Source organism: Nomia melanderi, chromosome 2 (assembly GCF_051020985.1).
Source record: "Nomia melanderi isolate GNS246 chromosome 2, iyNomMela1, whole genome shotgun sequence".
Lineage (NCBI taxonomy): Eukaryota > Metazoa > Arthropoda > Insecta > Hymenoptera > Halictidae > Nomia > Nomia melanderi.
In genome coordinates, this window is record NC_135000.1 from 2570425 (window position 1) to 2596141 (window position 25717).

The 25717-nt window shown below is 43.8% G+C and overlaps 1 protein-coding gene and 1 long non-coding RNA gene across 8 annotated transcripts in view; one reads left to right on the forward strand and one right to left on the reverse strand.

Annotated features, from left to right (window-relative positions):
- RhoGAP100F (Rho GTPase activating protein at 100F) overlaps nucleotides 1–22789 on the forward strand; it is a 79398-nt gene extending 56609 nt beyond the window's left edge. Inside the window, exons 8-22 of one of the 4 annotated variants that reach the window (XM_076374240.1) lie at nucleotides 863–1121; nucleotides 1818–1829; nucleotides 2522–2774; nucleotides 3727–4005; nucleotides 4321–4479; nucleotides 4554–4717; nucleotides 4879–5227; nucleotides 5305–5523; nucleotides 5792–6180; nucleotides 6253–6385; nucleotides 6475–6594; nucleotides 6667–6827; nucleotides 6904–7096; nucleotides 7265–7548; nucleotides 10121–22789. In XM_076374240.1, coding sequence (XP_076230355.1) covers nucleotides 863–1121; nucleotides 1818–1829; nucleotides 2522–2774; nucleotides 3727–4005; nucleotides 4321–4479; nucleotides 4554–4717; nucleotides 4879–5227; nucleotides 5305–5523; nucleotides 5792–6180; nucleotides 6253–6385; nucleotides 6475–6594; nucleotides 6667–6827; nucleotides 6904–7096; nucleotides 7265–7548; nucleotides 10121–10399 — 3253 coding nt within the window. In that variant the 3' untranslated portion in view covers nucleotides 10400–22789. The remainder of the gene's footprint in view (nucleotides 1–862; nucleotides 1122–1817; nucleotides 1830–2521; nucleotides 2775–3726; nucleotides 4006–4320; nucleotides 4480–4553; nucleotides 4718–4878; nucleotides 5228–5304; nucleotides 5524–5791; nucleotides 6181–6252; nucleotides 6386–6474; nucleotides 6595–6666; nucleotides 6828–6903; nucleotides 7097–7264; nucleotides 7549–10120) is intronic. The other 3 variants (XM_076374241.1, XM_076374239.1, XM_076374242.1) reach the window with 3 other exon arrangements.
- The window catches only part of LOC143176897 (uncharacterized), a 49913-nt gene extending 24975 nt beyond the window's left edge, over nucleotides 1–24938 (reverse strand). The window contains exons 1-3 of one of the 4 annotated variants that reach the window (XR_013001411.1): nucleotides 24167–24938; nucleotides 1490–1616; nucleotides 1039–1181 (exon numbers count right to left, since the gene is read on the reverse strand). This is a non-coding gene — a long non-coding RNA (uncharacterized LOC143176897). Of the gene's footprint in view, nucleotides 1–1031; nucleotides 1182–1489; nucleotides 1617–22929; nucleotides 23965–24166 lie in introns of those variants that run through there. The other 3 variants (XR_013001412.1, XR_013001414.1, XR_013001413.1) reach the window with 3 other exon arrangements.
- Nucleotides 24939–25717: the final 779 nt, after the last annotated feature.

The window sequence follows — 25717 nt, forward strand, 5'->3', positions numbered from 1 at the left end:
CGTACACTGAGAAACGAAGCTATTTTATTTCAATATTTCTCAAATTGATACATTATACAGAGTAATATTGAATATCAAATTTTATAATTCTACTGCATGAAATCAAGTGGTGAGTGAAAGTCACTTCTCGAGTGTAAAGGGTTAATACAATTCAGAGCTAAAATACTCTCAAGATACAAATTCACCTGTATCATTTTTTCCCATTAACCCTTCGCCTTACAATGACGTGTCCGACTCATGATGAGGATTTCAAACAGAATTTAACAAACATACATATTACTGAATTCTTTTGAACTCAAATCGAATACTGTTCTTTTGTAACAAATAATCATACACTAGAGCAAACACGGACACAACGTATGCCCAGAATTTTTCTCACACTTCAGTAAATTATCCCTTAGCACTCCAGATAGTTTTGTAATCCATCAGCAAATTCAATCAATTTGTATAGTAGCCCTAGTAAAAATTAACAATGCTATAACATTTCTCAGATCTTTTATTTTCCTCTAAGTACAAAATTTGGATGTGTGGAAAAGCTAATAATCTTAGGGTAGTTTTTTTAAAGATTCATTAAAATATTTAATATTATAACTAGTGCAATAATGAGCCTACAGAGTTCAAATGATTACTAATCCCAAAGTGGTTGTATCGATCATAATTGAAAAAAAAATCATAGAAGAAGAGGTTAATAAAATTTCAATTAAAACTTGTTCGCTTATATTTCACAGAGAATTTGCAATTATCTTGACGAGACAATATTACAGAGACAAACGATACTATCGAAATAAAAGAAAGTGACAAGACATCAGTACAACTGCTTTTCTGAAAGACAAACAACTGACGATTGCTTCTTTAATTACAGAGACAGTAATCGTAAACGTGGGGATGGTCGTGAGATGCTGCCATCTAGGTCGAGGCTGGGTTTGACTGGTCTGGGATCCAGTCAGGACCTCGGGTCCAGCAACGGGGACTTGTACTACAACTCCAGACCAGAGGGACACTGGTCTTACCAACCACCACCGCCACCTGTCATCACACACCAGCCAAAACCATCAGCAACGCAACACTTCCAGCCCTATGAGCGTGGATACCCGAAAACGTTGGAGAGCCTGGCCGAGAAAGTAAGTTTCGAGGAATGGTTCGCTTCATACTATCCGGAATCCTGAGACAGGTCGAAATTTCTGTTCAAAAAGAGAAATGAAATCTGCTATAATCCATAATTTTATAAAATCTGCAGTACTTTCGAAATGGTTGAAGTTATACAAATAGCGTCCAAAGATTGCGCAACATGAAATCCTCAAAATGGAATAGACTGTCAGCTCTATCGAGATTTAAGTGAAGTAAGGTTGCAGGAATGAGTATTGCCATGTGGTGGAAGGATTGAATTAATCAATAATGCAATGGAATTGACAGAAATCTCTGCCTGCAGTCAGGAGTAGATCACACATAGATGTTCTAGACGATGTGGATCGAGCACCCTTTCACATACCTGTTTGCACCAAGTTGACACTTGTTTGCCTTTCTCTGTCTTCGATTGCAATCGCGATTAATCAGAAAATGGTGAATTCGTGGCAATGTCTCGAGACACTCCTCGATAGAGATCATTGCGGCTCGCACTGTCCGAATCGCCCAAACCATTTGCAGCAGTATTAGTTGTCGAAAAAAAAAAGGAAATGAGTGATTAGAGACGATTGTACTGTGCGAGAACTGTTCAAATGGCTTGGGGGGTGGACGGTTCGCAGTTGAATCGTGTTTCGACGACGTGTTTCACATGACTAATTGGTTCTATGAATGAATGCTACGTTGATATTAACCAGGATTTCACTAAGGTAAAGAAACCACCAACTCTTTCTTGATATCTAGACTTGTGTATGAGCGCAATATTCTGCACCGTGCCCGACCTGGACAGACAAGTATTTGTTTAGCTGAATAAATTCAATCCTAAAGAGTATTTCTCTATAACAACAAACAGTTGAATCATTCTACTAAGAAGACAAAATATTCCATTGGCTTTAAACGAAGGCACATAGCTGAAACATTCAGTTACCCTTCAAAACGCGACAAACATTTGTCAATGTCCACGTGGAGTTGAAATCGCCTGTGTATATCCCTACTGGTAATGTGAATCCTACTTTATGTTGCCTAATCAGCTTTGCTATGCGTTCGTTCTTTCGATTTCTTTCTTTCCGAGTATTCTCTGCCCAGGACGATCCGTGATTGTCGTAGTCTCACGACGGATGGATCACGAAATGAATATAAATACCGTCTATGGGTATTCTAAACCCTTAACAAAACGGATCCATTGATCGTGAAGATTCAGTACCTCGTACGAAGGCTTCTTCGATCACAGCCCAAGCAAATTGTAAATAGTTTTACCGTTGAAAGGGTACTTGCTACGATATCCGAGTAATTTAACTGTGAACGAAGGACCAATTGGTTAAGAAAAAAAAAAAAGAAAACAATGAGAAATTGTTTCAAAGTGAACAGAGGGCGATACTGATGTGGTCATCCACGAATTTAGGTACACTCATTTTACGCGGGGCCGGTAATGCACTCGAATGGCGGTCGCCGGATGTCTACTGGCGCTGGGATGCAGTCGGTTGGCAGCAGATTGTCCGGCCAGACACAATCATCGCACTACGGATACGGCCAGCACTCGGGCACCGGAAGGATCATGCCCAGGAGTGGTTCTGACCAGCATCTGCCACGTGTTGATTACACGAGCATAACCACTCCGGCTCGGCACACTCTGCTCAGATCCAGCTTGAAGTCAGGTTGGCTGACTCTCATTGAACTTGCCATTAATTAACACTTTGCCGGCCAGCCGCGTCGAATTCGGTTTTATTTGTACGTCAAGGGGTTAACACGTTGAGCGCGGTCAAATGTCCAAATACAATGTTCGTTTGACCTATGGTACTTCGCTTACGATGTTTCAATTAAACTTTATTAAAATTGCAACATTTATTGTTTAACCTTGACACTGCCGGTGTCACGCATCGATGTCGCCCAAATGAAAAGTTCACTGTCAGTCCCGGGGACTGACGTTGCGCTCAATGTGCTAACACATTGCTGGTCACACGTTTATCGCATCGCCGTTAGGTTGGCGTCAGCGAGTATCAGGCAGGTTCTACTGCATTTTCAAAAATATTTTATAATTTTATAATAGATCTAAACTTCTGAGATTCGAAGGTAGCGAAAGACAGTTTCAAACTAACAGAAGAAACATCCGCTTAAGAGACTTGAACAAAAGACGATCTGGTAAATTGGGAAAAGAGAACAGTGGATGCAATTGTTTCTCTAAAAATAGCAACAATATATATTCCTGTACAAACATCGGAATGATAAAATAGCATCACCGCTGATGAAAAGAAGTCACGTGTACGTGGCAGCGGCCGGTGAAGTGTTAATATAGAATAGGTCTAAAATATTAGGGTACAATAAAATTGAGAAAAGATAGAGTATTGGTCAAACTGTGGGGCAGCAAGTTTAAGGAGTTAGGGTATAGTAAACTTTCAAGGCGTTGCATGTTGATTCTAAATTGTTAATTGAATCACAAATCATCACAAAGTCACAAATTATCCATCATTTTAATTTACTGTAGGCTAGCCTTGATATATCTGTTCCTAAGTTAGGTCACTTGATCAAGCCCCTACTATAGGTCTGAAGGCTTTAAGGCTTTCAAAAACCTTAGGCATTAACCTTAAAGTATCTAATCTTGTATAACAGGAACTGACCAACTTCTAGGAACATCGGGGTTGAGATATAACACGAGGTATGGTACCCAAGCAGACACATCGGCCAGTCAAAGGCAAGGCCAGTTCGGCACCCTGACAAGGAGGCATCGGCCGTCACTGGACTACGCGTCAGACACAGAGGCGACATGCTCCAGCTCGCCAAAGTCAGCGTACTATTACTACAGGCACAACATGAGCAATCCATCGCAAAGCAGCGCTGTGTCTCATTTAGCGACCCTCTCCAGGTCGCAAATTGGTCAGAGTTCCTCCGGTTAGTTCTTCTCGGTTACTTAAAGCGTTGCACTCGGAAGGCGATTCTCAGTCACCACTTGATTTGACGCGGTAAAACTATAATATCTGATATTTAATGTTGAATTTTGTATAATGCCTCGATACGTGAAATATTGGAATAAAATAGCTTTGTTCCTCAATACATTTGTGATTTCCCTTCGAGTTAGTTTCAAGGAATATCGTCTTCGCCGTGTCAAAGGATGTTAAATAATTCTAATGAGAAACTTCCGAGTGCAAAGGGCTAAATTATTCACCTAAAGTGTTGTAACATCGTCAAACTTGTTTGTTTACTTAGGTTTGAGATCCAACTCCTTGCCTCGCAGTGGCAGAACGTTGCCCCAGCAGCCTGGCCTCAGATCCGGGCTCAGCACGGTAGCATCAGGGCTGATAGATCAAGAGGACAGCGACGGGGCACTGTCGGCGCCTGAATTGCCTTCCATTCGACGTGACAGAGGTAGTAGACGGATTTTATCGAATGTTACTAAACTAGTCCAGCGGACGGTACAGAGTCACGTGACTGTACAACAGGGAGAATACCGTCATCGCCTAGTGTGTTCACATCCGACGAGTACAGGGCATGGTTGAGCCGAACACCGAGCACGAGCGCGCTGTACGAGCAGATCAGGGCAACTACGACCAGGCCACCACGTTACACCTATAGCGCGGAGAACATTCATGCAGCTGCGAATCAGGTATAGATCCAGTTGAAAGCTGTTGCACATTTTGAGGGTCCGACTGCTTGTTTTCTTACATAATTAATTAAACTTCTAGTTTAAGGTTTCGACCACTTGTGAGCTAAGTTACTCTATGACAAGTTAGTTAAGAACATTACAACAGTTGCTTCCATTGGCAGGGCGAGTACGGCAGCTACGGTGCCTACAGACCACTATCAAGCACATTGGATCGACTGTCGACGAGGTCTGCCTCAGCGCAGCAGGTGAACCTGGCCAACCTGAGGGCGTCGACGGCGATCAGCTCCACCTGCCATCGCGGAGCGACGAACCCTAGACCTGCCTCGGTAGCATCCAGTGCTCGGGCATCACTGACCAACCAGAAACCATCATTGACCAGCTCGACCGCTCAGAGAGCAACGTCGGTCAGGAGGATTAGAAATCTGCTGGACCTGGAGTCGACGAGAAGCATACCCACCCCTACGCCTACTAGAACTCAGGATCAAAGACTGCTAGATATTAACCCTGCAGGTAGGTAGAGGCAGCTAGCGGGTTCGCTAATGTCCTCCATGTGATCCTGCTTTAATATGAGGACTGTCTTGCCTCAGAGTTCCTCAAGTATAAGATAGAAAAGCCACCCACTGTAGGGACTCCCAGCTCGACCAGTTCCCTCTTGAGCTCACTGGGGGAAGCCAGCAGCGGTGACTTGGCAGGCGGTGTCAGTGGATTGCTTGGGGTCCACTTACTGGCTGGGCGCGGGCTCCGGTCGACAACCTCTTCGTCAGCGGCGACCACACCCTCTACGCCATCAGGTCAGCCTAATTTAGGTACGTTCGGGAGTGTGCACATCCCTTAGTTGGCATACCAGTCGCACAGACAACCTTAGTTCGAGGAAAGGATTGCTTCGCTTGTCTTGTCTTCTCTGAAAGCCTAAGGTAGATCCTCTTCCCCAAACTCTCGAATGTCGGCGAATTATTCTACACAGTCTGAGACACGGTTTGTCACACTGAGCCTTCCAGAGGCTTCAGAGGCTACGAGAATGGAGGCAGCTAAGTTGCGAAGCCTATCGAATGTTCCTCTGTTTTACCCGAACAGCTAGCTGCGGGTTGAGAGACCTGTACTGCGTGTTGGAGTGCGACAGGGTGCACAAAGCGAGGACAGTGGTGCGGACTGGTGACCTGATGTTCGACTGGGATGAAACCTTCGAGCTGGATCTCGTTGGTAACCGACAGCTGGACCTACTAGTGTATTCCTGGGACCCGCAGTACAGGCACAAGCTCTGTTACAAGGGGTCTGTGCACCTGGCTAGCCTGCTCAAGGAGTCGCCAGTACACCAGCTGGCTGTTAAAGTCGAGCCACGTGGCACGATCTACTTAAGACTGCGGTACACTGATGCTCAGCAAACCTTCAGGAGAAGAGGACTTCCGGTTATATCCTTGGCGACCAGAGTCGCACCTCTATTTGGCGTTGACCTAGACACTGTGGTGAGTTCGCGGTTTGAGTGATCCAAAGCTCGCGAAGCTCTCTTGAGCCTTTAACACTGGATGATTTCTTAGGTGAGTCGAGAAAGCAAAACTGGCGGCGTTCCTGGGGGAGTTTCCACTGCTCTAGCGATGGGTGTGCCAAACGTTCCCATAATCGTCTGGCGTTGCGTAGAGGAGGTAGAGAGAAGAGGCCTCGACATAATTGGTAAGAGTTCCTAGTTTCCTGATTTTGACCTTGCTGATTTGAGTATCTGTTTGAATGGTGATACTAATGACTTGATGTGTAAATGACAGGATTGTACAGACTTTGTGGGTCAGCGACAAAGAAGAGGATACTGAGGGAAGCCTTCGAAAGAAATGCTCGTTCAGTGAACCTGTCACCTGACAATGTACCCGACATCAACGTTATAACAGGCAAGTTGCAGTGACTGATGGTAATATGAACTCTAAACAAACAGTTCTCAATGTTCGTATCCAATTTCTCAGGTGTGCTGAAGGATTATCTGCGGGAACTTCCGGAACCACTGTTTACGAAGTGCCTCTATCAAATGATGGTTGACGCACTGGCTGTCTGCCTGCCAGATGACCCACAGGGCAACGCGAAACTCATGTTCAGTATATTAGACTGTTTACCAAAAGTGAACAGGGTAAGTATCTGATCAGATTCCCTTTTACAAGAAAAAATGATTGTGCTTTGTCCATAACGAAAATTCTTGCTTCCAGTGTACACTAATTTACTTGCTGGACCACTTAGCAATGGTAGTGTCGCAATGCAACAAAATGTCACCGGCCAGTCTAGCAGTCTGTTTCGGTCCAGTCCTGATGCTGCATTCAGAGGAAACAGGGCCGCAATTGGATTTCCAACAGCCAATCGCAGTGCTGAAGTATCTTCTAGAGATCTGGCCGGTTAAGTCAGGTAATGTCGTCATTCCTATCAGTTCTTCTATACCCTATCCCATCACCTTCACGTGGCCACATTTGTTAGATTACTAGTGTCAGATACTGTACAGCAATTGTGGCCCTGATGAATCACCTAAACCAAAAGAATAGGAGCCGGATAATCAGTCGCTCATTTCACAGACAGTTCGGAAGATTTCTTCAGTCGCTTCAGCGCTTCCTCGAGTTACGCCAGCAATCGAGCACAGCAGCAGTCAGCATCAACTACAGCAGCAACAGCAGCCGCAGCCGTCGCAGCAGCAGCTGCAGCAACAGGTGCAACAACAGGTGCACCACCAACTGCAGGGAACATTGGGACGAACAGGGCTGCCTTGGCAGCAGCAACACTCACTTCATCAACAGCCCCCAACTACAATACCCGCAGCCCTCGTCCCCTCCACTCGACCGCCTCCACCGGTCAAACCTCGACAGGTCAGTGTCTCCGCTTAGTACCCACCTTATCGCGGTAATATTCGTTTCGATCTCTCTCGCCTTTCTTTAGCCCCTTCTTCTTCTATCGATGCTCGCGAGCGCTTTCAACCAGTTCAAGAGTCGTCGCCTGTTCGACGAAGAGACTTTCACAGACCAGACGTGAATCGCTTTCAATCGAGTCGAGAAAACATTACCCAGTTGTTCTAGACTTAGACGATGTGTCTGAAACACAGGGAGGGCAGAAGAGAAGTGAAAGAATCCGAGAACTTAAATTTTTCTGGTCTCGGTCCCCTTGATTAGCTACCCGAAGTATGTTAAAGAGAACGATTCTAGGGACCAGAAAAATTGAAGAGAAAAAAGAAAGGTTCCGAAAATCATCGCGGCAATCGTCTCGCTATATCTGCTTCTCTATCCGTGTCCTACATGCACTATTTTGAAGCGTATTGTGAACAGCATGGTAGGCCAAGTAAAAGACTCTTTCCCTTTGTTTCGCTTCGCAGAACAACCCTTGACGCGCTTCTATAACGTCGAATCATTCGCCAATCAATGAAACGTCCGTACATTTCAAGTTCTCCATTCATTCATTCACTCATTCATTCATTAAATCATTCATTCACTTATTTATTCATTGGGATCGTGTTGGTTCCACGGATCACCGCGGCTCTCGTGAAGTCTTGCGTTTTCTTCTGCAGTTTGATTGCTTGCTCGACAACGACCGGTGCACTTCGATGAAGATTTAGCGAAATACATGTTTAAAAAGTAACTTCCTCTGGACCTTTCAAGCGAGAAATATTTCAATTGACAGTGCACACTTGTTCAAAAAGCAAAAAAGCTGATCGTGCGCGGCAATACTCGCGGATATCGTGTCTCGTTGAATCCGTGTAAATATTAGCACTCCAGAAACACCTCCGTGCATGTCTCGATGTCAGTTCTCTGTCCGTTTCCGTGGGTGGGTGATTGTTTTTGTTTCTTTTGCTCCGCCAGTCTCGACGTCTTTCCATTATAGTGACGATTTACGTTGTCTTCTTTATCTTTTTTCGTTTGGGCACGTATTCTTCAGAGCAAGCGCAAATTGCCGGCTCTACCAAACCGCTGACAGCACAGAGACGCCGCTTCTTGCACAGGTATAATCGTTATTATCATTTTCATTCGCGTTACATCAGCCTTTAGTTGTCGTTGTCACTTGCATGGCCCGAGTCAGATGTCAGAGAAGCGTTCACACACTCAATCGTCCATCACTTTTCATCATATTCAAGCACAGTCTCTATGTGTATGTGTGTGTCTTTGAAGAATAGTCACAGCTGTACATCCCTCTGATGAGTGGTACAGAGTCTGAGAAAATTTGATAGATTGTAATCATTCGGAATAATCTGTTCCCTTCATGGACACTGTTCCTGAAGAATGAATATTGCTCCTAGACGACTTTGTACCACTACTTACGCTTGTACATAGAAATATTTTTAACTAGTTAGAAGAATAGTGATGAACATACAGTCTTAATAACATAGGACAGATCGAAAGTACTGAGCATTAGTATTTGTAGTAAAAAAAGCTTTCATACTTGTAAGGCTTTAAAGAAATATTTAATCAGAAGATAGAGATTAAATATATTTAATGAATATTGTTTATTAAGTGACTCGATTGAGATGTAATGGAGACAGAAGATTAATATTCTCTTCATCTTTCAACCGGTTGATGAAATGGAACATAGAATCAGAACTCATTAGAAAGATCAGAAAGTTAGATAGTAGATTGACAGAAAGATACAGAGCAAATGGTCCTTCTTAATAATACTGATGTGTTAGTCGTTCATTCACGATAACTACTTTATCACTGACAGTCTGAGGGATTATATATGTGTCCTAGCATGTTGTACTTGCATCACAGAGCTGTTGCATCTTGACTTCAGTTCATCGATACCTTTACTTCAAACCTTTCCATGATTTTACAAACATATGGAAACACTAAATACTCGAGTCTCTGGATAGAACACACAAGAACTGAAATCAAATGTACAGTGTCTATTAATTGTCATCCTTTAAACTATTAAACAACACACTGACAATAGCACTCATGACATTCGATACAACTACACAAGAAATTGTTAGGACACAATATCTTGACACGTATCATCTCCACGTCAATAATCACTCAGTGGCATCATCATTCATAAGAACCCACCAATCAAACTCACTTCACATACAACCACGAGACACCACAAGTTCTTCCTGCTTCACACTCTCCTGGCCTTTAACTCTTTGCAGGTAAACTCAGTCCACCGCCAGTTACGGAAAACTTACTAAATTGAGTGCAAAGAGTTAACGGTTTGTTGTGCATTACTTTTAGACCAGTGCTGTTCAAGTTCAACGCCCCGTCACGCGTTTGTCCACGCAGCATACTCTGTTTGCACAGAACACTCAAGTGTGGCGCTGCTAATGGGGGCAGAGATGGCGCCCACGGTAGCTCTTGTAACCTAGAGAGATCGAGTTGAACAGCACTGTTTTAGTGAACCACGTTGACGCTAGAATTAACGAGAAACGACGCTGACGGTGTGGCGTCTCTGTCTGCCCAGGTGATAGTCTCGTCACCCGGTTCACCTAGCAGTGAGGAATCAGAGGCCTCGCCGGAGCCAATTAACAAGAGCCTCCTGGGCGGCCTGGGACTCGAGAAGAGCAACGACGGGGTCACGGCTGACGGGACTGGTCCTGGAACAGAGCAGATCACGCCGACGAGCAGCGTCGACACTGAAGAAGGAAACACACCGCATCCGGAAGAAGGCGAGAGAGGCGTCGAGGGCGACGCCGAGGCGAGCGACGACGATCGACACCAGCACGTACCCAAGACGCATTGAAGTTTTGTTAATCAAGGAAATAGGTTCGAAGCGGCGCGCTCTAAATAGCTTGAACAACTTAATCTGACTAACGATTCAAAGGATCTCTTGCTTTTTCCTGGAAAACGATTATCCGAGTAAAAGATTCTTTGATGGGAATCCTGACGAGTATGAGATGCGGCGTTGGGCATCGAACGGTGAATATCTAGCCTGAGACATGGTTCGTTGATAGATTAAATCTTTGCGACTAATTCGATTGATTGGTAATGATGATTATTGGTCAGAGACTAAAACTGTTGGTTGCTAGTCATTGGTTGTTGATTGTTGAATTGATCTTTCTGACTTCTAGTCCGTTTTGTATCTATTTTGTGCGTATTAGGTTCAGTGTTACTCTTCTCCCAGATGCAAGGGTAATCCATGACTGCTGAACCATGACCAATCTTATTGTTAGTTCTCCATGATCAAGGAACAATTTGAAAATGTTCATTAATCCATGCCCAACCCTAGTAATGAGTACAGTTTACCTAAGAGGTGTTACTCATGAATATTCTAAACAAGGAACCAGCCTGTTGGAACAGGCAGTTTATTGATGCGTTGAAAAGGTTTCGTTACTAGTAGGCATACTTACTTTAAACTACTCATTGATTGCTGAATGGAAGTAACCTCTTAAGACCTTGCTGGCAGATCAGAATTTTGTTGGGTATCTTCGTTTGAACAAATTCAATTTTTCATTCTCGAGATCATTAGGTTGATCCGCTGACCTGTTACATACCCAACATTCGTTTCTGGGATAACGTGTCTTTGAAGAGTTTAGAATAATCTGGGAAACTAGAATCCTTCGTCGAGCAATTGCCTTAAGAGTTATCTTCTATGTCTACAATTCTTATGGTTTCCCAACGAGGGCTAAAAGAAAATGAGTTTCTAGCATGGAGATCTGATGCAACAAGAGTTCGTACACCTAATTTTATTGTATACGTTCGAAACTTGAATTCTTGATGGAAGCTGTTCCCAGAACAGCTCGAAAGACTCGAGCAACTAGTCGCTAAATGTGTTTACCGTTTTCTAGTCAATGGTTTCTTTAAAAAAAAAGAAGAAAAAAATATTATTGCTGTTAGTACGTTTAGAAAAAAGAAAAGATACGTTTCTCCGTTGTAACGTTGTGTTTTCAAATATTTATGCGCGCTTCTACGGTAGTCGGCGCGTAAAGTTCCATCGCGTACTCATGAAATCCAAGGCTGAAAAATCCTGTCGCGAGACGCACAACAAGAGCGATCACAAACCTCCTTAGAACGGAACGACGCGTATAATGGGACCACCGCGACTGTTCTTCAAACGAATCTTCACGAAGAAACGCGACATCCAACGCTGAGATTCACGATCAAACCCGACTGCTTCATACCGCGAGTGTTCGTCACTCATTCTCGCGAGCACGATGAACGAAGCTGGTCCATCGACGAAGAGAACTCCGCGCGCCGGTGAGGTTACCAAGGATCTCCGACCAACGCGCGTCGACGACTTCGCAACCGCCAAAAAAAGACTGTACAAGATGCAAGAAACTGGTTCCTAGTTCGCGATCCCTTGCACAAAATTCGACTGACTGCGAGCCTTTTTATTTCTTCGCGCACAAAACGAGATTCCGAGGATGAACGTCTTTGCTACCCTGCCGTGGTGCCCAAGCGGTCGATCGGAGGCGAAGTAGAGGGAGCCACCTGACTTCGGAGCAGCGGGGGAACCGGAAAATCTTGGAGGAACATCTCGAATCATCCCCCGTGCCTCAGTACCACACGGACAACTGAAAAAGAGGAGCCTGGACTGCGTTTAGATCCGTTGCCCCAAGGGGAAAGATGATCCATCATGGATCTAAATCAGCTGCAACCAAACGGAGGCTCTGACGCTTCTTCGGTCGATCCAGCGCCAGAGTTCAAGCTATTTCCGGCCTGTCATGGCTTCTGAATCTCCGAGCACTACTTCCAGACGCAGCATCTAGCTGCGGACCAGGCGGCCAAGGACTCGGAGTCCTAGCTTGACCGACGAAACCAAAATGGCCGCCGCTGGACACGAACACAGGACGGAATATATATATACGGATACGGAAGAGAGACGGAACGAACAAATCACACAGATACGGCATTCGGTTTATATACAATATACTATATATATATTATATATATACATATTATATATACACACATAGGGTAGCCACGATATACATGTGCTTTTGATAAAAAAAACTATTATTTGTAGCGGGTAGCCTACCCCTCGTATACAGAACACAAACTGCTGGAACCGCTGGGGGCGATACACGGACGCTGCGTCCACGCATCACGCGTCCCCATTGGCCGGTGAAACGATGGGCGGCGACTAGCGGGCGTGGTCTGATGGGGGCGTGGCGTATGCGCGCGCAGACGCTACTGTTATACATAATATACATAAATTTCACCGCGGCAAGAGCCGGGGGAACCGATTCCAAGACTTGTACATGTTGACAATAGCAAATCGACGAACAGAGAGAAAGGGAGAGCGAGAGAGAGGGAGTGAGAGAGAAGACGAGTGAAAGGGAGGGAGAGAACGGGACGAAAGGATACGTGAATCGAATTGAGGACAGAGAAGAGGAGTCGAACTCACCGAGAAACGATAATAATTACGAGTAATGAGTTAATTGTAACTTGTAAACGACTAAACATAGCCAGTATTATTGTGTACGTGAGGAAGAAGAGACACTTCGGGGGTTTTCGGGTGGGCTGGGGGTGGGGGGACGAGCTCGGGAATCACCGTTGTTAATCCGGGATTCCCCTGTTCCACGGTCTCAACGACGTGGCCACGAGTAATGATTATTATCACTTACTATTGTTAGTTGGTATCGTTGTGTGTAAAGAAATAGCTATGTAACGTGCAAACCGAATCACTGGAGCTTGACAGTTGGGCTTCCCCCTCGTTCACCCGGAGAGAATATGGAGCATCATGGGATTCACGAAAATTCTACACTTTTTATTGTAAGGAAATGTTGTGTCTGATTTGTGATCCGCCTGACTACTGTCGTACAACATGACTAACATATCTCATGAACGAAAGGGGAATCGAGGAGGAGGATGACGGGCTTCGGCTGCCAATTTCTAGTGAATCACAGGGTAAGAGCTCATTATTTTGTCCACCTTGATTGTTGCTGTCACTCGGAACACTATGGGAAACGGAGATTCGCGGTACACTCTGGCTGACATTCTACCTTGCTCCTTTCCATTGTCCAATGTTCTCCAGGTGATACACACAACTTTCGACGCAATTTCGTCCATAGTGCTCGGAGAGTGACAGAGATATTTTAGATTGGATGAAGTTGTTATCGAACCCTTATAAATAATGTATAAAGTATATCATGTATGAATAACGCTAGGATCGCTGAATATCCGTCAACCCTTTGGAGAAGCGTCATCTTTAAATACTAACTGTTCATTTTAATTTCATCGTATCCGATATACAAAAGTTTCTACGTTCATGAAAGTATACATTGGGACTACCTGTACCTTCAAAGGGCTGACTGTCGTTGCCATTGCTTTCCATTACTCGTGTCCTTATAACAGAATGCAGTTTATATAAGCAGCATACAATATATCTTTTGTATACCAGCATCGTCCAATGGGAAACAATTTTATGCACGCTGGATCCGAAACAGCGAGAGGCAAATATAAACTTGCGGTTCTAAATCTAATACCTTTACATACTCTTAAGGCCAAGTCAGTAACACTTCAACTATTTACATAAGCGCAGTAACTATGTATTGAACATATGTAAGAGCAAAATGCTTGTAGGATTCGTAACCAAAGATTTGAGAAGGTGAATGACCATTTAACGAGTCTCATTGACCAAAAACATTGGACTACTTATATACATACAGAGTTATACATGAATTATAGGTATTGGACAGTGCTGTTATGATACGTTGAATATATATGTATGCTGTGTTTATCCATACGCACTCACGTAAGTCGGTGCGCCCTCTTTTCTCCGCACAGCGTTAACTTAATCGGCATCCCAACAGAGGATGCCACCGGGTGCGGTGTTTGTTTGACGTAGACGAGAATCGCGGATCATTGTATAGCTCAGTGTACCATAATTCGTGTAGCAACACCCTAATCGTATCGAACCTCAAGTGTTTGACTATTGTTCGATGTTGAAACGCGACGGAACGCCGGATATCATTGATCATTTCGTTATCATTCACTTCTGTTATTTACGGCATTCCACTGAGAACTTCAATTGTCGGTGATTTCATTACAATGTTGGCGGGACTGGGGATTCGGTCAGTTGACAGGTTGGTAGGATGTTACACTAGGAAAAGTATAAAGATTTCCTCGGATTGATATGTTTCACGTTTCTATTAATATTATCTTTTAGTCTATGGCGATGAAAAGCTTATATGTTGTTTTATTATTAAGAACAAACAAGATTGGTAATAATTCATAGATCATTTTAGTATTTCTTGTAGTAAAGAACTTTTATTTCATTTTCATTTCGGATCTTGCTTTAATGTTACTATAAATATTTTTTTTTATCAGCAATTCCGGGGGGTATATTTTGACTTGTATACACTGCTGTTTCCTATATTTATATGTATTATATTATTTTACATAATTTACTTCACTGATAATACCTAGTTCTTGTTGATGAATTTTACTGGCAATTGCCGTAAGACTTTCACGATGCACTGAAACAATATATTTACAGTATAGAGTATTGCAACAAGCAGTATTGTGGCAAACAATATTGAAAAGAAGGTTGCAATAAAAAGTACTGATGTAAAAATGTATTGCAATAAAAGTTATTGCAGGGACTAATATTAATAAACGCAGTGTTACGAGAGGAACCACTGCGAAAACAGTCAACAACTTCGTTTAAAGAAATAATCTTATGGTAATAGATACCATATAAAAAGTTACTATTCCAGTAAATAATAATAATATTAAGCAAGAGTATAATAAGAAACATATTGCTATTATAAAAATTCCAAAACAGGAAGAGTAGAATCAGACCAATATTTTAAACAAATTATCCTTCCTCAAATGAGTCATCCTGTATTTATCAACTGACTGAAGTCTCATTTGACAGATTCAATTGTCCTATTAATGTGCATAAGTATGGGTTTACCAGAGCTTTATGGGGCAGTAAGGTTTCCCACTAAAAGTTAAGTCTCGTGGTATCCAGCATTCCCTGGCGTTTTTAATTTTACTAATTAACAATAAAATCACACAACTAAGGCGTGTACCATTAATTATATTATACGTGAAAGCACACTGCCGCAATTTTGTATGATTGACTGTTATTATATATACCTATACCTACATATTATGCTATGCCATACATAATTATTAATGGAGACTCGAATTGAAGGACTGATACTTGTCTGTTGAAGGATTCCAGGATGTGGCTTATGTAATTTCTTTTCCCTGTATTCGTCTTAGACTTCTTTGAACTATCAAATCCAGGAGTTCAGTGCTAAACGAAGAAATGTCTTCGGAGTGATTAGAAAAGTGTTAAAAGTGTATCTCCTCGAATGACATCTATTAAACGAATCTGTATAGCTTGAACAATATTAAACGCAGAATTCTGGATGGAACTGGATTTCCATGAAAACGGTTAAAAACACTTTCGAGAATGGGGGGAGGGGGGGGGGGGGGGGGAATGGTTTTTCTCTGATAATCTCTGGATTGGTGCAGAAACGATGAAAACTACTCATGGCAAAAGCATGGTAATACACTTTGCACAAGTACTTCCTATTCGAAGACCACTGTATTCCTCAGAATGTCTTGAAACCCAGTAAGAAAATTGCCCGACAGTTAATTCCCAGGAACTACACAATGACAATCAATTATAAATGATAATTAACGAACGAATGGCGCAGCCATGGATCAGAACAGCACAACAATCTCGAAACTTCCTAAAAGCTCAAGCATCGAGGAATCTTATCTTCAACAAGAAACAATAACGAAGCCTGTACACACTGCACACACTTTGATATTATTGATCCAAACCTCTCATCGTTTCAGTGCCAACGTAAGGGTGCTCGTTATCGACTAGTCAAGGAAAGGGGGACACAGCCCTCGCGCAATAAAACGTCTGTCATACCCTGGAAGAGGGAAATCCTCCGAAAGACACAGTATCGCTCTCGAAGCAGCCCCTTTGATCGAAAAGGAGCCTGTCAAGCCACGGTTCGTGCTCTCGATCTTTCCCGAATATTTTTCCCGACGACTTCAATTTCTTCCTTGCCTCGTTTAGAAGCGCACACTTTATCGAAGAAAAAAGAAACGAATCGAACGTCATCGAAGAGAAACATATTAGGTTGGGAGTGGGGTGAAAGGGGAATCCCAATGGGTATTGCAATTCTTTACAATTTCTCCATTGTTTATTTCTCTCTTCTTCGAAATACCCTCTCAACGTCCGAATTTTTTCTAGTTCTGTAATCTCCCTTCCGGATCGATCTTGAGAAAAATTGTAAAGGGTTGGACAACCTGTTCCCCGGGGGTTATGCTTGATTTCTCGCTTCACAACGAAACTCTTCGGGAAAAAAAGAACCGAGCAGCACGTACCTACCTTTGATGTTTTTTCTTCAATTTTTTTTTTCTTTTTTTTTTTTTTTTCTTTTGTACCGAGATATTCGCTCTCGTTCATCGACGCAGAGGGACGACAAGGTGGCGGGAGGGGGGCAAACGAAGTAGATTAGAAGGCGGAACGGTGCAAGGGGCGTGTAATATTCGATATAAGAATTTCTAATTTTTTATTGTGCTCGTATTACCTGATTCTCTTGTGCAATCGCGTTTCATCGAGCGACACCATCGTGATTATGTACACACACGCACACATCCACACACGCACGCGCACACACACACATACACACACATAGACAAATACACGACATACAGAGAGACACACTTCGGACGAATTTTCACGCGGAAAAGAATAAAAGAAAATGTTAACCCAGCGGCTTATATTTTCTACTGTGGCACACTCTTCGAGCTTTTTAGTCTTCTTTACAACGACCTCGCGAGATATTTTGTGGACCGATGATTTTCGAAAGCTCGAGCGCATCTTCTCGAACGCCGTGTGATCGTCCATTGAAGCGGAGCCGTGGAATTCTTCGGAGAAGGGAATTACAAGATCAAGAGAATCAAGAGGAGCCATTATCACATCGAGGAGTAAGAAGAAAAAATGAAAAGAAAAGTAACGGAAGAACATATTCAACCGCGAAAAAATTCAAAAGGAGTTTTCGAGCGTTCGAAACCACCGGAAACCAATGGCAGGACTGTCCGACGGCTCTGGAGCTTCGGATTGCACGAGTCAAGAAGATGGCTCGCGCATCAACCAGCGCCATTTCTAATTCCCCGCGCGAAACCGTTACCCAATCGTCGGTACTCTAGCGCTAACCTGTACGAGAGGAGAACTATATGTACATACGATGGACCACGTTTGTCATATTGAAATCTTTCTAAAGAAAAAAGCCAAAAAAACATACATATATATACGAAAGAGTTTTTCTATGATTTTTCTATGATTTAGAGGACAGACAGTAGAGAGGGAGAGGGTGGGGGACTATAGGGGTCGCGAGAAAGACGCACGACTCCGGTGAAGGAGGAAAAATTGTCTGAGAAAATAATGAAAAAAAAGAAGAAGAAACAGAAATAAAGAGGAAGAGAAGAACTGAAGAGAGAAATGCGCGATTGTCGACCAGATTGTCGTATTGTTTCCCAGAATCGTCGCGAGGTTCGCGTTCACCGTGTATACCCTTCGATCGATCATTTTCTTCGGCGAGTTCCCTCGAACACGCATCCTATACTCCGCAGTCATCCATGCATTGGACCCGGTGTCCCGAAGACAACAGTATTAACGTTACCTCAGACCGAGAGATCGACTCCCGAACGCGTTTCCTCGTTTCTCCGCGAGCGACCTCGTCGGAACCAGGGGTGAAGCAGCTAGCGGAAGAACGGAGGGGACCTCGGAACGATTCTCCATCGAGTTGACCGCGATTTTCGTTGATAAGAAGCAAGGAAAGACGAGAAAAGGAAGGACGAATCGAACTCCTCGAGCAGCAGACGCAGAACGTAGAAACGACGCGATAGGCGCCGGTGGGAGTCCCCTTTCCACCGGTGATCCGCGACTTCAGAAGCAGCAGACCACGACGCAGAAGTAGCTGACGAGAAGATGGCCGGTACAAACGGCGATCGATTTCGAACCAATGATAACCAATGTACAAAGGAGAGGAGACTTTCGAGGTGAAACGATCCAGGACTACTTGAACGAGCTAGAGTCTCTGTCGTTCCCCGAATCTCGGTTACGAAGCTTTCCCTTCGAAGGGGAGGAACCTTTGGGAGATTGAACGGTGGAGAGTTGGAGGTGTTCGATCGAGAGAGATCGCTGGGAGGAGCATGTACATATGTAGATGTCACGTTTGGTCACTGGCAAGCCGTGGCACGCTATTACTGAAATTGTGGTTAGGGTTGCGGGCAAGTTGGTGGCAAGACACCGCGAGCTGATGAGGCTACACCTAGCAACCCAGCATCCACGAAGGTAGACCTTGTTATTAGTATTATCGAAGTGCTGCACGATGCCAGGCACTGGTAGCTAACCGGTAGCTAACTTGTTCAAACTGGCAGCGACTTCTAGACCCTGCGAGCGTGGGCCAGGTCGCTAGAAACTAGCAGTTGATGTTCTGTACAGAGAAAAGAAGTTGCAACGCCAAGTCTTATCAAGCTGGGAGCTGTTCCTGTATAAATAACGTTGCACTTCGTCGTCAGAGCTTCCCGAAAGCGAATCTTGGCAACGGATTGCCTAGAGGCAAGGCCCAATCGACAAAGAATGGTTTTTCAAGGAAACTATGTTCGAGTTTCAGGCAGATCCTAGGAGTTTGGGTTGGTTGCCAGAGATTCCCGTTTGAAACTCGCGCGAGAAGTATGGTTAGGTACTCGAAAGGTTCTTCATGGTCGATTCAAGTGGGATTCATCAGCTCGCCCTGCCTTGGCCACTGAGCGTGCATGTATACCAGAGTTGCCGTGGCCATAGTCTGCCTGGAGGTGTACAGTTTCGGGTACTGTAGCGTTGCCGCAAGTGCAGGCTGAGTATTTTCCAGAGGAATGTAGCTCCGTGTGTAATTATACGTAGAGGGAGTGCGTGGAAGTGAGAGTGAGTGTTTGAGAGAGAGACAGAGAGAGAGAGACACTGTCTCCTAGATTCACCGCGACACACATATCTTCGGTCAGAAATCATCGGATCCGGTTCGAACACGGGATAAATGGATTCAGAATGGTGTTTGGGGGTGCAGACCCCTCTCCCGAGGGAACGCGTTTGTTTCAAATGGTCTATACTTCGAGATAGTTGAGTCTTATTTTTCTACCTCTTCTTTTCTCCGTTGTTGGGAAGTTGAGTGTCGCGGGCAGGACAATTCATGGGGGGTTTGGACCCTCGCAGTTCTGGTCTGGGTCTGGAGGTGGGAGTAGCTAAGACTTTGCCAGCCTCCTTGCCGAGGAAACCTGAACAAAACACTTACGGTGTCAGTGAACGCCACTTCTAAATGGTTTCCATTTCATTTACAAGTGAAAATCGATCAGATGAACGTCTGAAACTATGTTTCCCGATCCGTCAGCTAGAGGCGCAATGTTACGTTATATTCGCTGATGGAGGACAGCCGCCCCTAGCTCTCGGACTGCAAACTGGCCGCGCAAAGTCTCCGTACGAGACACGGATCCGTCGATCAAGTGTCTACGCTTGGTCGTTCTCCATCCTTCATCGAGCAGGGGCATAATTAGGTCGTAGGTTTTACCTTAAAGCTTTCATTGTCCTACATATCATAGAGATCGGGAATGATCCCTTTTGTTTTTCGTGGAGGCCTACGAACGGGATTACACTGGGATCCGGGTCGTGTCGTAGACGAAACCGGGGAACGAGGAGATGATGAAACAAGAGGGCCTTTAGTATTCGATAGAGATAGGTGCTGCGTCTCGGGTCGCAAAACGAGAGACACGCTTTTATTAGGATTAGTCGCAGCTTCGACCTAGCCCCCGACAAGTGAAACCAGAAACACTGTACGTAAAGTGTTCTGTCCGTTCGCTTCGTCGCCGTCGACAACTTTCTGTCGTATGTAATTATTCATTAAATAATTGAAATTGTTGTAATATTCACCATTGATTTCCGATCAGAACGTTATTAATAATTGAAGATTCAGTCACCAAACACTTTTCTATTCATTTCTAGTAACCAAATTCGCCAGATTTCAAGCGAAGTATATTAATTACCGTGGATCAGTGGTTCTCAACTTGCTTCGATTAATGATTCATCTCCATCCTAACGAGGAAATCGAATCTCTCCCCGTGGAACGTTCATTTTTCACCGATCCAGCAACGAATCGTTGAACTCCGAGCACAAGTTGAAAATCCTTGTTCCGCAGCGTTCTCGACGGTGACGAAGGGAAAGGACGCGATGCAGCTCATCGAATCATTCAGTTTCTCAACATATCCATCTTCTGACCTCGTATTTTCATAAATCAAGATTCTATGCACTACATGTCCCATCTAATGAAGTTTCATGGACGAAATTATTTTTCCTAGTCGGAGTGATCTGCACGGCGCCGTTCTTATTCGGGTATCATTGTCCTCCGCGTAGACGAGCAACAACCGGGTTCAGTTTCATTGCACTCGATTCGATCCGTTCACCTCTCCTCGCACAATGGTTCATTTATCGCAACGAGAAATTCCAGACGCGGGAAAATCGAACGTGCGACCACTTCGCGGCGAGTTCTCGCGGTCTGTTCTGAATTGATGAACGATCACGTGGCATTCGCATCATCGTTTATACAAGGTTAATCAACTCGTAGAAGTCACTTGTAGACGTGTACATAAATAATCAGTGCTTAGATCATTCGGATTCCTATACATAGTGTCGTCGTTGTCGATCAACTCGTCGGCCGACGGACAGCAAGAACGTCGTACGAAGCTTTTACGATTGCGTAGAGAGGAGCCTGTGAAACTCTCTGTTAGCGGGAACGGTGCGCGAGTGTGGGTAGACGCAAATCACTTGTTGTATCATACACTATAGGGGACGCTGGTTCTACGCCAGTCGCCGAAACTCCTCTATAAAATTATTTTCTTTGATAACAATCGAAGAAGATGATATTAACAGCATTCCAATTTTCTCTTAATCTTTGGACGACCAATTCTGTTGTCTCGGTTGTTATTCAACTGTACCGATTATTTGTCAATAGGAAAATTGAAATTCTAAGAATTTTACGAATTTTAAGATTTTCGTATTCTATTGACGTAACTGTGCTAGAGAGTTTATTACATTTGGACATTTCGAAGAGAATATTACTACACTGAACATTTCTGTCGTCATATGATAGGGTGGTAAAATACTATAATTATTTCATGAAATTCATTTGTTTCCATTGCTTAATGAAAAGATTATTATATTAAAATGTTGATTTTATAATGATGCATTTAACTGGTATATTTTATAAATTCGAAAAATTCATTTCTAAGATTTGTCACGAACAAAACTGAAACAAATTTGAAATGAGAAGCAATAGATAAAATGGCGGTCCTAAAGTGAAGTAAAATGGCAGGCGTCGGTATTGCCAATTGACAGTGGAGGGGCTACAGTGAGCGACGTGCAACCAGTGTCCGCGAAAGGGTACTTTTAAGGTGCGCGAGAAACGAGAAAGAGGGAGAAAGAGAGAAAAAGAGAAAGAGAGAATGAGAGAAAGAGAGAGTTGTGTGCAAGGATGCAAGTTAGTCGCATGTGTTGTGTGGAAAGTGAAGCGTGAACGTTGAGACGAAACGGGAGGGGAGACGATACGAAGAAGCCAGGCGATCAAATCGCCCAGAGAATTGAAAATTCTAAGTCTATAAAATATATTTATAGAACCTAGTGCGCGAATGTGGTATTGCGTGAGAGGAATGGAGCGAATGATAATCGAGAAATTGAAGAGAGCAGAAGTTACTAGAAGATTGAGGGAGAAACAAGATGGCGGGTGAAGGAAAACGGCGAACGAGACGCTCGAATATAAATACGATAGTGTTGACTAAGGGGGTATAAATATTAATTTCGAGGAGGAATGAGGATGGTGGATTGAGACAAGAAAAAAAGTAAACGAAAGGAGAAAGGCAGGAAAGTAGGGACAGCGATAACACTGACTGACGGTATGTTCTATCAGTATTTGCGAAGAGAAACGATGTTAGAGCGAAGCGTTCAATTAGAGAAACAGGGAGGAAAAGAAGAAGGTAATTAGACGATTCCGAAAACACGAACTCGTCGGATCTATCGATCGAAGTTGCTGAACTGTCTACGGGACGGGTGCGAAACGCGCGTAGAAATATGCGAGAAAGAGAGAAAAGAGCGAAAAGAGAGCAAGAGCGAGAGCGAGAGAGAGAGAGAGAGAGAGAGAGAAAAAGATACTATAAATATTATATATATATATACATATGACAAAAAAAGCATATATATATATATAAAAATTATACATATAAATGATGGGGGAGATGAATAAAACAACTATCGTTGATCGCTATATCAAGCAAGTAGATATATTATATTGAAGAAAACAAGAAATATATAAATATATATATAAATATATATAGTAGCGTGTCGGTATAATTACTACGATTTTGTAAGCGCGTGTCGCGGCGCGCCGATGCTAGGGATATTCCGTTGACCGCTCGTGCGAACCAGGTTAAATTAACTAGAAGAATCATCGACCGAAAACGGGTAAGGACGGAGTACGGTGTCACAGAATGCCCGGAGAACGGGATTGAAACGAAGTCGCGCGACAACGTGTTTTCCGGCGAGTGACCAGTGTCAATTGTATACGCGTTCGAGTTCGCCGCAGTCGCCCGGGGACCTTTTCCCTTCCGGCCGGCCACCTGTTCGCAATCTTGTTCAGTACGGATTTTCCTTTTCGAGAGTGAACCACCCTGACAATCGACAGAATTCGAACGATTCTTCCATTCGCCTTTCGCGGTGCATGCTAGTTACTTTTTTATAACGATAACGATAATGGTAATGGTAACGATAATCGATAATAATCACTGCACATTTGTTCTGCTCGTCCAAGGGAAAGGTCGAAGGCGATCGGCGAAGTCGAACGCAGCCCTAAGAAAGTGTGAAAGCACAGTATGCGAGTACGAGTAGTATTTAACACCAAAGAAGAAGAAACAAAAAAGAAAGAAAGAGAGGGAGAGAGAGAAAGAGAGAGAGAGAGAGAGAGAGAGAGAGAGAGAGAGAGAGAGAGAGAGAGAGAGAGAGAGAGAGCGAGAGAGAGAGAGAGTTGGATTTTCCTGCAATAGAACAGTTTTTAGATCAATTAACGGAGACTCCCGTTAGGTAGAATGAAATATTTCATAATTATTCGCTGTCTCGCGTGTCCGTCGCATTCGTTTGTCCGAGCTGATTTCAAATTCCGCGCCACTGGGCGACGCTAGGGGAATCGCGTGTTGTTTAGTTGCGTTACATTTACCGGGGGATCCCAAGCGGGCGCGAGTCCACGCGCATGCGCCGAGCACGTCGGGCGACAAAGCATCTTCGCTTTCAAGGACTGACTTTTTTATGTCGTTCTAAAGAATAATTATAATGGATAACGGTAACGATAATAATATTATAAATATTACGTAACGATAAATATAAAACGATAGGAATGATACCGATGCGCGTTCGAATTGCTAATAATATAATATTAATAATAATATTAATAATATTACTAATAATAAAAGAAAATAATAATAATAACGATACGTATAATTTAAGGCATGTGCTCACCCGTCGTGCTTGGCCGTGTATAATTGTTTTCCATTGTTCGTGAAATGGTTAACACTGCGTCAGGGCGTTATGGAATCCTGACGACGATCTTTGATCATTTTTATTATTGACAATGATAATCCGTACTGAAGAAAAACGCCCGGTTACAACGATACATCCGATTTTCGTCTCTGCTTTGAGGTACAATAGCGAACACACGGCTCAGTTGATCGCGTTTCTACGATAGGGGGCCACTACTTTCAGCATGTTGAGCTACCAGGAGAAGCTAGCGCCCTCTACGATCAATTGAGCTGCGTGCGCATTCGTCTAGGAAAACGAGGAAACCCCAGGTGTTCCCTTGAGTTACTTAATGTACCAACGAATAAGAATCGAACGCAAATATAGCGACGCGGATAAACCGTCGAACGACGAACGACAAGGGCGGTTTAATTAACCAATTAACCGGGGATACGTTGAACGGAAAGTTGAAATTTCTCTTTTGTTTCGTCACCATTCAGGCTGCCAATACTCGAGTCCTAGTCAACGAAGTATTTTAAATGCGAAGAAAGTATGACGTTCGTGCGTTGCATTTACGTTACACGGACATGGGATCTAGGGGAATAATGTCAGCGTGTCCAGGGGATTAACGGGGATCTAGGGTTTTTGTGTCTCTATCGTGGCAGGAGTTTGAATGATCGATCGCGTATTGACAGCCAACGTGTCGAGGATAATGCTTGATAGCGAACCGTTGAATCTTGCGCGAGCATGGCATCGTGAATGTAGGGTTCTAACGTCGCCGGGTACGACGACGAATTTAGTCGATGTTAAGTCCACGCTAATCCAACACGATCGGCGACGATCGCAGCCGTCGGTCGATTATAAATCAATAGTAGGATAGTAGAGCGTAACAATTTCAGAGAGGTAGTACTACCGTTGTTCCGTTGATTGTTTTCATAGATTTTATTGTGCCGTGACCGCATCGCGTGCTCTCTTGCTGAACGTTCGGTTTACTTGCTGCAACATGACAAATAAATACAGAACTTACCAACAACAACAGAAATTTCCTAGCGAGCTTGTTAAACGTTCGTCTCGCGTCACCCGATTCGATCGCCTCGAATTCTAAAAGACACTCCTCGATCAGCAGGCCGATCGAACGGGGGATCCACGAGAAATGACCTACGCGAAAAATAACCAACTAGACGTCCACGCGTACCAACCTAACATTCTCGCCAATTCGAAGAGTCCAACGATCATTCCTCCCGAATCAGGAATAAGGGATTCGAAGAGAGGACCCTCTCTTTCCTGACTTACCAGGGCGCAATCGGGAGACCCAGTCAATTAAACGATCGCAATGTCCTTCTAGAAGCGTAGGAGTCTTTGTTCGTTTCTTGAAATTAAACAGTATTAGATGCTCCTGATTAAACGCACATACGCATTTCATTTAGCAAAACGTTACACCGATGAACAATACAATGGCAATCAAACGATTCGTATTCCGTCGAGAAATCAGGCCCAGCATCCCGAATTGAAGGAATCCCCTAGACAGAGGACGCTCGGCACAGCTGTCCTCTG